A 16,807-nucleotide genomic window follows, 5' to 3' on the forward strand; every position below is an offset into this window, starting at 1 on the left:
GGACCCTGGCTAGCGTGGCTGGAGAGCGAACTACCCTGCCTGCCTACCCAAAGCTAAACCCACAGACAAATGGCGGAGATATGACGTGGTTCGGGTATTTATTTACCCGAACCACGTGACCGTTCGGCCAATCAGAGCGCGTTCGGGTCCGAACCACGTGACCCGTTCGGCCAATCACAGCGCTAGCCGAACGTTCGGGGAACGTTCGGCCATGCGCTCTTAGTTCGGCCATGTGGCCGAACGGTTTGGCCGAGCACCGTCAGGTGTTCGGCCTGAACTCGAACATCACCCGAACAGGGTGATGTTCTGCAGAACCCGAACAGTGGCGAACACTGTTCGCCCAACACTAGTGCGGGGGGCCGGCCGCTGAGCCGGAGGGGTAGCAGACAGGACGGGGGTATTGGGCCTAGCGGTGGGGAGGGGGGTCGGACCCCCCCCCCCCCTCGCCTGGGTCCCCCGATCTGCGCTCCCCTCCAGCTGTAATAGGAAGCTGCCAATGCCCAATAGTAAGAGGCAACGGGCGGGGAGGACTCACCTTATCCGCGTTCCAGCGTGCGCTCCACTGACGTCACTTCCTGCATCGCCGCCCACTTACAATACAGTGGGCGGAACAATTTAAGAAGGTTTTACATTCCGATTTGATTATAAAATCCTACTTCCAGATCAATAGGTTTTCCTTTTCCAATCGACCAAAGAATAGTTTCACACTGATTTGCATCACACACAGCGTAGTTTTCTATACGATTCAATTATAAAAATTGTGTCGAAAGATCGAATCTAAAGGAAAAATTGTACCAGAAATGGGCACCTTGATTGATCACCTGTAAGTTAATAAGTGAATAGTTTCCACATCAGATATGTCCTGTCAGAGGCGTATCTAGAGGGGTGCAGGAATGGCTTGTGCCATGGGTGCCCATGGCTGCCCCTTCCTCCCACATGCTCCATCACCATACTGTGAAATGCAGCTCGTAACTTATACTGGGGGGCGGGGGGGGTTACCTGTAGCAACCTGTACTGCTGCATCGGCTACCTATGGAAGGGGGGGGGGGGGCACTCGTCTAAATACTTATGCTGGGAGGGCAACCTAAACTGATTGACTGCCTATACTGGAAGGGCTACTTCTGGCTATCTATCCTAGGGGGCGACTTCTAGCTACTTATACTGGGGGGCTAACTCTGGTGACCTATTTATTTTTTGTATTTATAAAGCGCCAACATATTACGCAGCGCTGGACATTAGTTGAGGTTACAGACAATATTTAGGGGTGACATACAACAATATGACAATACAGGAATACAAGAAAGACCAGATCATGCAGCACAGTATGAGTAATAATGGCAGTATTTGTATAGCGTCTTTCTCCTGGCGGACTCAAAGCGCCAGAGCTGCAGCCACTAGGACGCGCTCTATAGGCAGTAGCAATGTTAGGAAGTCTTGCCCAAGGTCTCCTACTGAATAGGTGCTGGCTTACTGAACAGGCAGAGTCGAGATTTGAACCCAGGTCTCCTGTGTCAGAGGCAGAGCCCTTAACCATTACACCATCAGCCAACCAGCCAACCATTACTCTATTACCAGGTAATGCTACACTGAGGGCTACATCTGATTAAAAATACTAGGGGGGGGGGGCTAATTCTCACTACATATACTGGGGGGCACCTCTGGATATATCAATACTGGAGGGACAGCTTCAGTACGCATATGTGGCACAATTGGATATGGGGCGCAAAATGATATGGTGCGCAATTTCAGTGTTTGCCACAGACGCTATATTACCCAGATACACCCCTGTGTCCTGCGCAAAGTTGCAGCTATGCTCTTGGTAAAGTTTGAGTCATCTGCAGCAAGAGAACCACCTAAAAGTTTAATTTTACACTCATTAATTGGACATGGTGAGACTTGAAATACTGTTAAGCTGAAGCTGTCACTGCAAGTTGTGCTCCTTTCATTTAATTCAGCTTCTAAAACTTGCCCATTTGTCTCCTCTGTAGGGGTAATCTCTAAGCAGAGGACACTAAACTTCAGGCATGATTTCCCCATTCACAGTCCTGTATCCCCCCCCCCCCCCCCCCCTCTGGCATTTCCCCATTCACAGTCCTGTATCCCCCCTCTGGCAATTCCCCATTCACAGTCCTGTATCTCCCACCCCCCTCTGGCATTTCCCCATTCACAGTCCTGTATCTCCCCTGTGCAGCAGCAGTGTACAGCTGAGGCCAGCATAGCACCTGCTGCCTCCATAGCGCAGGACTGAGCACTGTACAGACCTTTGAGAGCGGCCAGCAGTGGATCCTTCCCGGCTGCCATCCTCTTCCCGGCGGTGCAGCTGCTGCTGGGCTCCGCCACTGCCAGGCAGGAGGATCGCACGTCTGCTGCTGAGTGCTGATAACAGGCTGCAGGATCCGGACTCCCCCTTCACAGGAATGGATCGGGCCAGAGGGCAGCTGAGCGAGGCTGGTGCCGGAGGGACGAGGTGTGGCCGTTGCCTGCCAGTTACACCTCTACAGACCGGTCCCTGTGCTGAACTGGAGGAATTCCTGCACAGGTGTCACATTAACCTCTTGCAGCACACTCTCACTTGGACAGTTTATTATCATTGTGTATATTATTTATTATGCAGTGTGTGCACCAGTAATATCCAACTGAAGCCAACAGCTAAAGTATTCCTTTTAAAGTAGAGTGACCAGATTTTTGTTGGTTCAACCTGGGACAGAGGTGGTGGGAGGGGGGTGCGCGCCGCGCCTAAAAATGGGGGGCGGGGGGCGGCTCGCTTAGCATGCAGATACGGTGGCCAGAGTCCCGAGGCCGGGACGTCCCGCTGCTAAAAGCGGGACGTTTCCCGGGACCTCATGCAGCCTGGGACAGGGGACCCCGAATCCGGGACCTGACGTATAGGGCTCTATTCATAAAACTTTACCGCAAGTTTTTCGCTCAAAACAGCGGACTTTCCCGACCATTTAGCACAGTGTGCATTCATAAAAGCTGTTCCCGCATGAAAATCTACAATCCCCCAGCAGAGCGAGAAATTTCCGCCTTCTGCTGTGTTTTTCTAGATTTATCTAGAAAAAAGTAACAAAATGGCCATTCATAAAGATTAGAGGAAGCGGTATGTGGACGGGAAATCGCTTCCTCGGATGTAGCGAGAAGCGTGCGGATTACATACAAGTGAATGGGACAGACCTCACAGAGAGAGCAGCGCACGGAGGGACTCTGCCGGATGAAGTGTTTCGGCATGCCTTCCGACAGCTTACCGCCAGCTTTCAGCGGGAGATCTCCGCTCTGCTATCCCAGCTGCATGCGGATGAGAAATACCGCTTCCTCGGATGTAGCGAGAAGCGTGCGGATTACATACAAGTGAATGGGACAGACCTCTCAGAGAGAGCAGTGCATGGAGGGACTCTGCCGGATGAAGTGTTTCCGCATGCCTTCCGACAGCTTACCGCCAGCTTTCAGCGGGAGATCTCCGCTCTGCTATCCCAGCTGCATGCGGATGAGAAATACCGCTTCCTCGGATGTAGCGAGAAGCGTGCGGATTACATACAAGTGAATGGGACAGACCTCTCAGAGAGAGCAGCGCACGGAGGGACTCTGCCGGCTGAAGTGTTTCCGCATGCCTTCCGACAGCTTACCGCCAGCCTTCAGCGGGAGATCTCCGCTCTGCTATCCCAGCTGCATGCGGATGAGAAATATCGCTTCCTCGGATGTAGCGAGAAGCCTGCGGATTACATACAAGTGAATGGGACAGACCTCTCAGAGAGAGCAGCGCACAGAGGGACTCTGCCGGATGAAGTGTTTCCGCATGCCTTCCGACAGCCTTCAGCGGGAGATCTCCGCTCTGCTATTGCAGCTGCCAACATTTTTATGAATGACCACCCAGAAGTCTAAAATACTGATGCGGTATTTTCCCTCCACGAGTTTTTACGGCACAATTTTTTTATGAATAGAGCCCATAGTCACCGTATTTAAAGTGGAACTCCAGGTCACTGCATCCACATCAAGATCTGTGCGAGCAGCTCGCCCGTCAGATCTGCACCGAGCTTGTGTCACATTAAACCATACTAGTGATCTTAGCCTGTTTAAAAATGGGCTAGGTCTGTCACCACTCCGCCATGTGCATGCGCTTGCCGTCACGCTTCGAGGCCGTCACTTGCGCACGCACGCCCATCACGCGCACACGCCTGCCGCGTGCGCTCGCCCGCCCCATCCTCCCTCAGCTTTCGTCAGTGTCTCTGCGTTCCTCCCTGCACATGACACAGGGACATAGCGGACGCAGAGACACAGGGATATTATACGGTATAAAGAGACTGGGCTCTATTCACAATGAGTTACCACATGATGTCATTTGGGTAGTGATAAATACCGACCAAAATATCTCCATTTTGTAATTCACCGTTTTTTTTCCTCCCTAAATTACCTCTTGCAGTGAGGCCACATTCACACTTGAAAGGGCAAAACGCCGGCGATTCTTGCCGGCGTTTTGCGGGAGTGATTTTTCCGCAATTTCAGGCGGAAAAATCACTGGACAATGCAGCGATTTCTCCGCAATCGCATTTAGCGCTTCTATAGCACTGAAACGCGATTGCCAGGAAATCGCCTTAAAATGGTGCAGGCTACGCGTTTGCGCTTCACGATTTTGGGCAATTTGCGGCGATTAGCACAAATCGCCCAAGTAAGAACGGGCCCATAGGGTTTTATTATACTAGTGCTTTCAAAAGCGCCAGCGTTTGAGAGTTTTGCCGAAATCGCCGACAAAACGCTCAAGTGTGAATTGGGCTTAAAAGTGAGGTAAAAGTGTAGTAATTACCTCTAAATGTATCTCCAATTTGAGATTCTCCATTGAATAGTTGGTGTTAATTAAGGATTTTTTTTTATCACCTACAAATGGTAGGTGATAATTTTCACTAATAATACATCATTATCCCTTCTCTGCTGTTGGCCTTCAGGATGGAGCCTTTTGAGCTTTGTTTGCTGGAGTTTATGTCAATTTTACATAGAAGTCAGAGAAGACGGGTGTGTCTAATCTCAAGGCGCACTCTCACACCTCATACAGTCTCTTAGATGATTTCATAGATGCCGAGGAGGAAATTCATCTCTGCTGTAAAAGATAAGCAACAGCATAATTACCATTAAAGAAAAAAACATTTCTTTGTTACAGCTGATACAAATCTAACAAAAAAATCTCCAGTGTGTGTACTTCCTGCTTTCATGGAAGCAGACATAGGGTTAACATCCTGTGTTTACAAATTAGCTGCTCTGCTGAGGCAGCCAGCTGGCACAGCTGAGAGCTCAAATTACAGTTGTGATTATTCACAGATGAGGGGGGATTAGACAGGCTAAATTATATACATACAGGATTCATTTCTATATGTTTTCCTTCTGTCCTGTGCAAGAGCTCAGGTCCCACTGTACATGTGACAGGCTTTCCTGGGCCGTCTCTGTGTAATGGGCGGCAAGCATATGGGCTGCCCTACAGTGGTCAGAAAAGCTTTATTTCCGTACATATTACTGACTGTTTTATCACCTGTTTTATCGCACTTTTATCAAACATTTATCACGCTCAGTAAATTTTTTGTGAATACTCAAAAAAAAAAAATCAGTAATTATCACTGGAGGTAATTATTCAGCCAAAAAAGAGTTACCGCACATGTTATTGTGAATAGAGCCCATTGTACTGCCGATTATCAAAGGGATACTTAACCTCCTGAGCGTTACGCCGCTCAGGAGGTTTTGCAGCCGAGAGTCCCCCAGTATGATTTTAACTTATGCCATGGCTGTAATACCTTCAGCTAGCACTAGGCTAGCTAGCAGTAGTGGCCGGCATCCCCCCAATTACTGTTGATCCCCCCCCCCCCCTATCGCCGCTAAATACATAACCCCCCCTGGATCCAGCGATCGGCGCAGCCTCCCGGCACAGACCCGATCCTCCCCATAGAGAGGACCAGAGATGTGCCGGGAGGCTGCGCTGATCGCTGGATCCAGGGGGGGTTATGTATTTAGTGGCAACCGGGGGGGATCAACAGTAATTGGGGGGATGCCGGCCACCACTGCTAGCTAGCCTAGTGCTAGCTGAAGGTATTACAGCCACGGCATAAGTTAAAATCATACTGGGGACAGCCGGCGGTATGCCCGACACAGTGTCGGGCATACCGCTAAGGAGGTGAAAGTTTACCTAATATGGGGACTTTAGGCTGCTTTCACAGTGGGCTGTTCACAGTGCCCACGTTGCGTTACTCAGTAACGCTGCGCCATAACCGAACGTACTGCATGCAGTACTTTGTAAGCGGCAGAGCCGCGTTACACTGCTTGCACATGCTCAGTAACGTTGGGGAGGAGCGGAGAGCGGCCAGGCACATGGCTAATTAATATGCACTGCACGTTGTGACGTGCAGTGTTTACTTCTTGGAACGGCCGCTCTGTGCGGCGATTTGCCGGCGGGACCACGTGATGCCGCATGTGTCCAAGAGTGCGCATCACGGACGCCAGAGTGAGCTGCACAACGCGGCTCACTCTGACGTCCAAAGCAGGGAGCACCAGGCGTTGTGTTAGGGGCACGTTATGCGACCATAACGTCCCCTAAAACGCAACGTCCCAGTGTGAAACCAGCCTTAAAGTGTACCAGATCTGAAAATTAAAAATATTCTATACATACCTGGGGCTTCCTCCAGCCCCATCCGCCTGGATCGTTCCCACGCCGCCGTCCTCCGCTGTCCGCATCTATGAGAACCGGGACCTGCTAATGCCGTCAGTCGGAGCCAGTCTAGTGTAAGAGAAGTGCGCTGTTTGCGTATCTCTGCAGCAGCAGCCACTGCAGAGATACGTAGAGGGCGCACTTCTCCTGCCTAGCTGGCTCTGATGATGTCAGTGCCGGGACCCGGTACAGAAGCTGCAGGCAGCGGAGGATGGCGGCGTGGGAACGATCCAGGCAGATGGGGCTGGAGGAAGCCCCGGGTATGTATAAAATCTTTTCTTAGGTTCATCTCTGAGTCCCTTTAACAAAAAAAATATACATACCTGGGACTTCCTCCAACCCCCTTATCACTCCCTTGCCGTCCTCCTTGCCTCCTCGTTCGTCCACAACTGGCCCCGGGAATATCCTCCAATCCTGCCACACACACTCCCCTGTCACCAGGAGCTTTCTACGCCTGCATAGTAGTACTGCGCAAATGCAGAATGCTCCCAGCGGCAGGAGTGCATGGCTGGGTTGCACATGTGCAGTCGGCACTAGGTGACTTTCAGGGGCCAATTGCACAAGAATGAAAAGGAAGGCGAGGAAGCGATAAGCCTGGAGGAAGCCCCAGGTATGTATATCATTTCCTCTCAGACATAGCTAATGAAGCCTGATTGGCTGAAGCCTCTTTCCCTCTGTTTTCCCCTCCCACACTTATGTTCCTCTCTGATTGGCCAATATTTCTCATGCTAAGACAATGCACTTTCTATAGTGAAGGGCGGGCGATGCATACACAATGCAGGCAGAGGAGAGTAAGGGAGGAAATGACATCAGGATTGGCTTCAAAATAGCCACAGCTAAAATGGGAAATGCTAAGAAGGAGTTGCTCTTGTAGAAATACTACTAAAATCAAAACATGGACAGTGCAATACATGTGTTATGTAAGTAGAGCAAATATTTATCTATTTATATATGTGTTGTTTTTTTCTGAGATAGTAAGGCTGACAGCTCCTCTTTAATTAACAAGCTGACACATCATTGCATTCCAGCGGTTCTGGAGGTGTGTTTAGCTTCCAAGGGTAACAATGGTTAATTTGCATAGATGTGATGCGCTGGGAGACATCTCATAGACCCACTCCAACCTGAATTATCGCAGATACCTTCTGTTTTGCATAGCATTTTAGTAAGGAGGCTTTTTGGTCCCTTTCAGCCCCTTACACACTTCTAGTTCTGGTTCACCCTGAGCTTGCTGGGCTATAACTCTGCTTAAAGGGGCACTATGGCGAAAAATTGTAAAAGTTCAAATATGTGCAAATATAGACAAATAAGTACGTTTCTTGTAGAGTAAAATGAGCCATCAATGACTTTTCTCCCATGTTGCTGTCACTTACAGTAGGCAGTAGAAATCTCACAGAAGTGACAGGTCCATCTCTTCATGGGGGTATTCTCAGGGGTTTATTTATTTTCAAAATCACTTAGTGAATGGCAGTTGCTCCGCCCAACTGCCAAAAAACCGTGTAGCGAGCAGGAAGGCCGGCCAGCATCATTGTTTAAATGTTTATTAGGGAATATCTTTATAAAGTATAAAATCCTTGCTGAGAATCCCCCCATGAAGAGATGGACTAGTCCAAAACCTGTCGCTTCTGTCAGATTTCTACTACCTACTGTAAGTGACAGCAACATAGGAGAAAAGTCATTTATGGTTCATTTTACTCTGGAAAGACGTACTTCTTATTTGTTTATGTTTGCACATATTTTACAATTTTTCACCATAGTGCCCCTTTAAGCCAATATTTTAACCACTTCACCACTGAGGGGTTTTACCCCCTGACCACCAGAGCAATTTTCACCTTTCAGCGCTCCTTCCATTCATTCGTCTATAACTTTATTATTACTTATCCCAATGAAATGAACTATATCTTGTTTTTTTTGCCACCAATTAGGCTTTCTTTAGGTGGGACATTATGCCAAGAATTATTTTATTCTAAATGTGTTTTAATGGGGAAATAGGAAAAAATGTGGGAACAAATTATTATTTTTCAGTTTTCGGCCATTATAGTTTTTAAATAAAGCATGCTACTGTAATTAAAACCCATGAAATGTATTAACCCATTTGTCCCGGTTATAAAACCATTTAAATTATGTCCCTATCACAATGTTTGGCGACAATATTTTATTTGGAAATAAAGGTGCATTTTTTTCAGTTTTGCATCCATCCCTAATTACAAGCCCGCAGTTTATAAAGTAACAGTGTTATACCCTCTTGACATAAATATTTAAAAAGTTCAGTCCCTAAGGTAACTATTTATGTTTTTTTTTTAATTGTAAATTTTTTTATTTTTTTTTAATTACAAAAAAAAAATAAAAATTGGGGAGTGTGGGAGGTAATGAGTTAATTTATTGTGTAAATGTAATGTTTGTATATGTAAAATGCTTTTAGGGTGTAGTTTACTATTTGGCCACAAGATGGCCACAGAGTGTTTGTTTACATGCGACCTGTAAGCGTCCGGAAGGACGCTTACAGGAAGCAGTAGGAGGCTGGGAGACGCACAATGATCTCGCTGTTTCTGAAAGAAGCAGCAGATCATTGCGGGGGCTAGATCAACGAACGGGAATGGATTTTCCCGTTCATTGATCTCCGGGCGAGCGGGCAGCGGCGTGCACGAGCGGCGGGTGCGCGCACACGAGCGGCGGGAGCGCGGACAGCGGCGGTAGCGCGGAAGGTACGGATTTCTCCGTCCCTGGTTTTTTAGGAGGGAAAAAAGGGGCGGAGAAATTCGTACCGCTGGGGGTAAAGTGGTTAATGGAGTGCTGCGAGTTAGGATATAGGATTAGCTATTGGATTTTTAGAGCAAGAATAATAACCAACGTTTTGACAACTCAACAGGGTCTCTTTATTAACCACCTTAGCGGTATGGACGAGCTCAGCTCGTCCATCACCGCCGGTGGCTGCCGCTCAGGCCCTGCTGGGCCGATTTGCTCGCTGTAAAAAGCAGCACACGCAGCCGGCACTTTGCCAGCCGCGTGTGCTGCCCGATCGCCGCTGCAGCGCGGCGATCCGCCGCGTGCAGCGGCGAAAGAGGGTCCCCCCAGCCGCCCGAGCCCTGCGCAGCCGGAACAAACAGTTCCGGCCAGCGCTGAGGGCTGGATCGGAGGCGGCTGACGTCAGGACGTCGGCTGACGTCCATGACGTCACTCCGCTCGTCGCCATGGCGACGAGCAAAACGAAACAAGGAAGGCCGCTCATTGCGGCCTTCCTTGTTACTGCGGATCGCCGGAGGCGATCAGAAATATGGATTAGGAGCGCCCTCTAGTGGGCTTTCATGCAGCCAACTTTCAGTTGGCTGCATGAAATCGTTTTTTTTTTATTAAAAAAAACCCCTCCCGCAGCTGCCCTGGCGATCTTAATAGAACGCCAGGGTGGTTAAGGTAATGTGCTCTGCTTTTACAATAGCAGCTTCCTTATCCAGGTGTATTGCTGCGAGAGGGTCCAGTGGTGCCAGACGCTCGCTGGCCTGCAATGTGTCGCATACCGGCGTCTGCTTGTGCCGGAAAATCCTAAAAGAATCAGGCGTAACCTGACATTCTATTTACATAATGTGGAGCTCTATTTTCTTACTACACATGGAGGTTCTGCTTTGTTTTACTCATTTATTTGTATACTAGTGACCTTAGCCCGTTTAAGAACGGGCTAGATCTGTCAGTAATCCGCCGTGCGCAAACACACTGCCCGTAATCCACCGTGCGCAAACACACTGCCCGCCGTGCGCAAACACACTGCCCGTAATCCGCCGTGCGCAAACACACTGCCCGCCGTGCGCAGACACACTGCCCGCCGTGCGTAAACACAGTGCCCGCCGTGCGCAAACACACTGCCCGCCGTGCGCAAACACACTGCCCGTAATCCGCCGTGCGCAAACACACTGCCCGTAATCCGCCGTGCGCAAACACACTGCCCGTCGTGCGCAAACACACTGCCCGTAATCCGCCTAGGCAAACACACTGCCCGTAATCCGCCGTGCGCAAACACACTGCCCGCCGTGCGCAAACACACTGCCTGCCGTGCGCAAACACACTGCCCGCACGCCCCGCTGCGCGTGGTCTCCTCGCCTCGGATTTCCAGAGTGCTTTCATGAATGAATACATTGTATTTATTCTTTTCCAGGTCAAAGAGTTCACTTCCTGATTTGCGTCGGGAAGTGAAAAAACAAATCGCTCTGCAAAAGTGCTTCGAAAAGCGCGTTTACAAAAAATCATAGCGCGCAGGTGGCGTTAAAAAAAAATAACTCACAAAATCGCAAAATGCTGGCGTTAGCGATTTGCGATTTTAGATGTTAACAAAGCCTGACTGTTTACTCTAAATACACCCGTCTGACACTGCAGCTGTCCTTGATAGGATTTAGGGCTCCATATCAGTGCTTGGGGTCCCATGTAAAACGCGCACTGTGGCCCACAAACTCCTTAGTTATGCCACTGCTCTTATCCCATCTCTGTTAAACATCACTGTAGCTTATTGAAAACCGGCTACTGCAGACATAAGCTTGAAAAGCCATAGCCCTCCCTCTGGAGAAGCCATATACTCATCATGCCATCTGCCAGCCTGAGGCGCGTTGCATTAACATCCAGACAACAATAAACCATCAAACACAGTTTATACATACAGTACGTCTGAGCACTGCTTCTGCTGGTCAGTGCAGTGTGCCCCTTGTACTAGTAGTGTCAGGGGGGCTGGAGGATGGGAGGAAACCAGAGTGCCCGGAGGAAACCCGAGTACTACCAGGCTATCCAAGTCAATAGTGTCCTGGCTCGGATATGACCCGGGGACCCGTTGCTGCCCACTATTCTGCCTGTGCTGGTGCTATATAACAGTCAAGCAGTCTAAGGCCCAGTGCACACCGAGCGGTTTTTGGAGCGATCCGCCGGCCGCATCCGCCTGGAAAAACGCTTGGCTAATGTATTGCAATGGGATGGTGCACACCGGCGGTTTGAGGTTTTTGCCAAGCTGCAAACGCGCCTCCTGCTGCGCGTTTGCGGTTTTCGGAAGCGTTTCGTCAATGTAAAGTATAGGAAAAACGCAAACCGCTCTGAAAAACGCTACTTCAGAGCGGTTTGCCAGGCATTTTTGTTACAGAAGTTGTTCAGTAACAGCTTTACTGTAACAATATGTGTAATCTGCTACACAAAACCGCACCCAAAACCGCTAGGTGTGTTTAGAAAACCTCTCTAAACATACCTAGAATCGCTCTGAAATCAGCTCCCAAAACCGCTAGCGTATTGCGGATCTGCTAGCGGTTTTGGTGTGCACTGGGCCTTAGTTTGGCTATATGATAGCTGAGCACTCATCTGTCTTTTAGCTGAGAGCCACTATTGTGTGCCCAGATTCAGGTACCCGGCCGGCACTCCTCACAGTTATATTGCGGTTTATGGGTAGCCGGAGGCACCGCAGGCGCTTGTGCCCTAAAATCGCCAGCTTCATGGCTGATGAGATGCAAAATAATTCCAGCTTATATTCAAATGTTATGCAAATGATATGCAGCTTGAAATGGGGCCAATAAATGACTTTCCTGTTAATTATCACTGGGCCAGTTACAAGCAGTATACAGTTCTCATTACCTTTGTATGTGAATTGGAATAATGTGCATTTCCTGAACCGTCCTTATTCACTAATAATGAAGACAGTTGTGTTGGAGTAGGTCGCCATCTATTGGCACAAATAAAGTGGGAACGAGTCTAATGCTACGTACACACATGCGACAACGATCGTTCGTTGAGAACGACGAACGAACTTTTAATTGATGAAAGAACGACCTAAGTAAAGTTAGTTGTAAAATGTGTGTAACGATCTGATCGTTAGAACGAACGTTACATCACGTAAAGCAACTATTGCGCTTGTGCATAAAAATGAGAAGTTTCACAGAGAAATAGTGAAATGCGCATGTCAAGCCTAGTATGAACGATCGTTTCCAACGATGTACTACTTTTGCAAATGATCGTCGTTGGTTAAAATCCGCCGAGACAGAACTTTCTTTTGTAGCGATTTGGCTCGTTCGTCGTTTGCCTTAATAGTCGGTGGTTCGTTTTTTGTAACGATCGTCGCTGGTAAAGATCGGGGAACGATCGTTACAAACGACTATAGTCGCATGTGTGTACGCACCTTAAGGGCCCATTTACACTTGCAAAACGCAAGCACTTTTGCTAGCATTTTGCTCTGGCGATTTTTGACGATTAACACGAAAAGAATCACCATTCACACTTTTTTGTGATAGCAATTAGCGCTTCTATAGCACTAAAAGCGAACGCTGGAAAATCGCCTGAAAATGGTGCAGGCTACAAATTTGCATTTGGCGATTTGCATTAATTGCCGGCGACTAACACAAATTGCCCAAGTGAGAACGGGCCCAAAGCTAGAGCTTGTTTTGCCGATATTGCTGGGAATACGCTCAAGTGTAAACGGGGCCTAAAGGTACGGTAGCCACGCACCATACGCACCATTTTTAAAAAAAATATCTGTTCAATTCAAGAATAGCAATCAATTTTTCTGACTAATTGTAACAATTCAAAAATCTGACCAATGTACCACACACACCTATGTTCAATTTTCCCCCAATCATGAATAAAATAATCTAAAGCTCAGAAAAAAATTGATTGAAACTGTACAAGTAACTGACAATCCATCTCACACCATACAATTCTTGGTAAAGTTGGTCTGATATTTCCAGCATGTCCAATCTCCAAAAATCTGATCAGATTCATCGATCAAAAACAAAGAAAAGCTCTCGATTTTTCAGGACAACCGATCGTAATTATCGAATTGCCGAAAAAGTAATTATTTTAATTGTATGATGTGTGGCCACCTTTAGTGCCTTTTGTTTTAAAGTAGACCTGAACTTTTGCACAGGACAGAAGGAAGGTAATCTGTGCAAGCGCATTACGCTCCTTATGACGCGAGTGCGGGCGCCAGCGAGACACCGGGGAGCACTGGAGCTGCGGTGAGGGACCCGAAAGACTTCTAGGGGCTGGAAGAAACCCCAGGTAAGTAAAGATTGGGTACCTTTTTCACCTCGAGAGTCCTTAAGAAGGTCATTATGCTGTTGCGTATCTTTTAGAGCAGAGAGGAAATCCTGAGTTCAGGTCCACTTTAGAGAGTTAGGGCTTGTTTCCACTGTTGCGACGCGATTTCGGCCGCATTCCGACGCTTGTAAAAACGCATGCGGATGCGTTTCCACATGCGTTTTTACCCGCGATTTCGCATGCGAAATTAACCATGACACTGCCAGGGCTAAATAAAATTGAAAAAGGTGCGAAATCGCACGCGAAATCGCGGGTAAAAACGCATGTAACAAACGCATGCGTTTTTACTATTAAATACATTAGCGGCGATTCGCACGGATTCCCGACGCAGGCGAAATCGTTGGCTCTTTTGTGCGTTTTTTTCACGCTGAAAAAAACGCACCTCAACAACGCTACAGTGGAAACAGGCCCATCCACTTGTATTACATGTGCGGATCTGCATGCGTTGGACGCATGCAGATTCGCGATAGTGGAAACGAGCCCTAAGTATGGTGAATTCCACATTGTCCCAGTGATGTCATACGCATGTGCAGTGCGTTCCCGGGCATGAGCTGTAGGACGTGCGCAGTCCGGCTGGCGCATTTGCAGTAAGTCCTGACCCGGCCGGCTGGAGGAGGATCCTGGGGGGCTTTTATGTGAGCTATGGGGGCAGATAGGAGAACTAGGAGAGCGGGGGGCGTAAGGACAGGTAGTAGTATGTTCCTGCTCCCCCCTTTTCTCAAAAGTTTTTTTTTTGGTTCTGCAGTATAGTTGAACAATCTCAAGATGTCACAGTCTGTAAAATGTGATGGGTAATTATTATCCTGTCTGGAAAGTTTTGCAGCTTTTTGTTGAAGTTCTGTTGGATTCCCTAGCCAGATCTAACCATTTTTGGAAAGCTGAAAGTCCCGGCTGTCCTTTGCACTGGGTCCTGAGTCAATACGATGTCCCATTCCCAAGTTAGGGTGGGTTTGTGAGTAGTCTATGGGAGACCACGAGGGGCAGCAGATGGTTCGGGGGCTGACTTCGCTGGGGGGGGGGGAATAGAGGGGCCCCAAATTACTTTTGCCCCAGGGCCCCTGTGTGGCCTAAACCGGCCCTGTTTAAGGTGGCAATATAATGGTCCATATGACAAACATTGATTTTGCAATACAATTTGCTAAGCAAAAACTTGCAGTACCAATCAGCTATATGTGTGCAAGGTGTTGTCCCAAATATGCATTAAAAAAAAGTAAAAATAAATCTGAACTAGGCAGGGCTGGTACAAAAATCATCTGTCTCCGACTTCTGCTCCAGGTACCCAAAATTGCTCTGACTCGGTGGTTCGCGTTCGCCAGCGAAGGCGAACTTTTGCGGAAGTTCAATTCGCCCCCATAGTGCGGGTCAACTTTGACCCTCTACATCACAGTCAGCAGGCACATTGTAGCCAATCAGGCTACACTCTATCCTGGAGCCACCCCACCCCCTTATATAAGGCAGGCAACGCCGGCTATTACACTCACTCGTGTGCCTGCATTACTTAGTGAAGGGACAGCTGCTGGCAGACTCTCATAGGGAAAGATTAGTTAGGCTCTTGTAGGCTTGTTAGCTTGCTCCTGGCTGATTGTTATTGCTAAAATAGCACCCCACAACAGCTCTTTTGAGAGCTAATATTCTGATATTTTTTTTTTGTGTTGCCCACTGACACTGCATTATACAGCCCTATCTGTTGCAGCTGGACCTTGGTAATTGTTATTACTGACCCAGCCAGCCCTGCCTCACTATCTATACTGGGACACCTACCTATGCCTACCTAACTACTGGGGCACCTACTTACCTATACAGGGACACCTACCTATGCCTACCTACCTACCTATACTAGGGCACATACCTATGCCTACCTATACTGTGTCTTCTACCTATGCCTATCTACCTATACTGGGACACCTACCTATGCCTACCTACCTATACTGGGACACCTACCTATGCCTACCTACCTATACTAGGACACCTACCTATGCCTATCTACCTATACTGGGGCACCTACCTATGCCTACCTACCTATACTGGGACTCCTACCTATGCCTACCTACCTATACTAGGACACCTACCTATGCCTACCTACCTATACTGGGACTCCTACCTATGCCTACATACCTATACTGGGACACCTACCTATGCCTAGCTAACTACTGGGGCACCTACCTATGCCTATCTACCTATACTGGGACACCTACCTATGCCTACCTACCTATACTGGGACTCCTACCTATGCCTAGCTAACTACTGGGGCACCTACCTATGCCTACCTACCTATACTGGGGCACCTACCTACATACAAGAAGATAATAAGGTCGTTGCTTCATTGTGGACAGAGCAAATTTGATCAGTTGGACAGTCACTGTTGTTCTATCATTGAGCTACCACAACCCGGCGACCATATGGGCTTGAAAACCGCTATCGCCATGGTGCGCACCAGTCCAGCATGGCCGTCACTACACAAACAGCTGTTTGCGGTGCGTTACACAGTGAGTTTGGTGTGTCAGTGTGAAGCAGTACTCTAATTACACTCCCTGATTGATGTATACACATGCAAGATGTTTGAAAGCACTTTAGTCCTGCAATTTAGCATTCAATCTGATTTCTGCCCTTAAAATGCTGCTTTGTGTCAAATCCAGATTTTTCCCCGGGACTTTTAGCGTCTATCCCACTCAACCGGGTTCGCGAACCTAAAATCGGAGGTTCGGGCCATCTCTACTCCTCAGTATAACTCTTACCAGGACTGTGAAGTTGGTACAAAAATCATCTGACTCTGACTCCTCAGTTTAGGAAACCACCAACTCCAGGCACCCATAATTGCTCTGACTCCTCCTTATAATTCTTACCGGGACTGTGGAGTTGGAGTTTTCTGGTCCCCTGGGGCATCTCACTTTTGTTGTGGTGACTCAGCGAGTTGATGGCCCCTGCACCTGCGTGGCTTTGGCCAAGCGCATCCTGCACATGCGCAATACGAGAATCTCTACTGCGCAAGATGCTCCCGGCAATCGGAGCAAGAATGAGGTTGCACGTGGCCAGGGCCGTGCCGTTGCAGTGGCCATCGACTCGCCGAATCACCTG

At 48.4% G+C, this 16,807-nt stretch overlaps 1 protein-coding gene across 4 annotated transcripts in view; it reads right to left on the minus strand.

Annotated features, from left to right (window-relative positions):
- The window catches only part of LOC137542384 (uncharacterized), a 104,929-nt gene that overhangs the window by 87,120 nt on the left and 1,002 nt on the right, over positions 1-16,807 (minus strand). For 2 of the 4 annotated variants that reach the window (XM_068264250.1, XM_068264251.1), the window contains exon 1: positions 2,262-2,485. The exons of the other annotated variants lie outside the window; for them this stretch is intronic. In XM_068264250.1, coding sequence (XP_068120351.1) covers positions 2,262-2,301 — 40 coding nt within the window. In that variant the 5' untranslated portion in view covers positions 2,302-2,485. Of the gene's footprint in view, positions 1-2,261; positions 2,486-16,807 lie in introns of those variants that run through there. 4 annotated transcript variants of the gene reach the window in all.

This window comes from Hyperolius riggenbachi, chromosome 12, assembly GCF_040937935.1.
Source record: "Hyperolius riggenbachi isolate aHypRig1 chromosome 12, aHypRig1.pri, whole genome shotgun sequence".
Taxonomy (NCBI): domain Eukaryota; kingdom Metazoa; phylum Chordata; class Amphibia; order Anura; family Hyperoliidae; genus Hyperolius; species Hyperolius riggenbachi.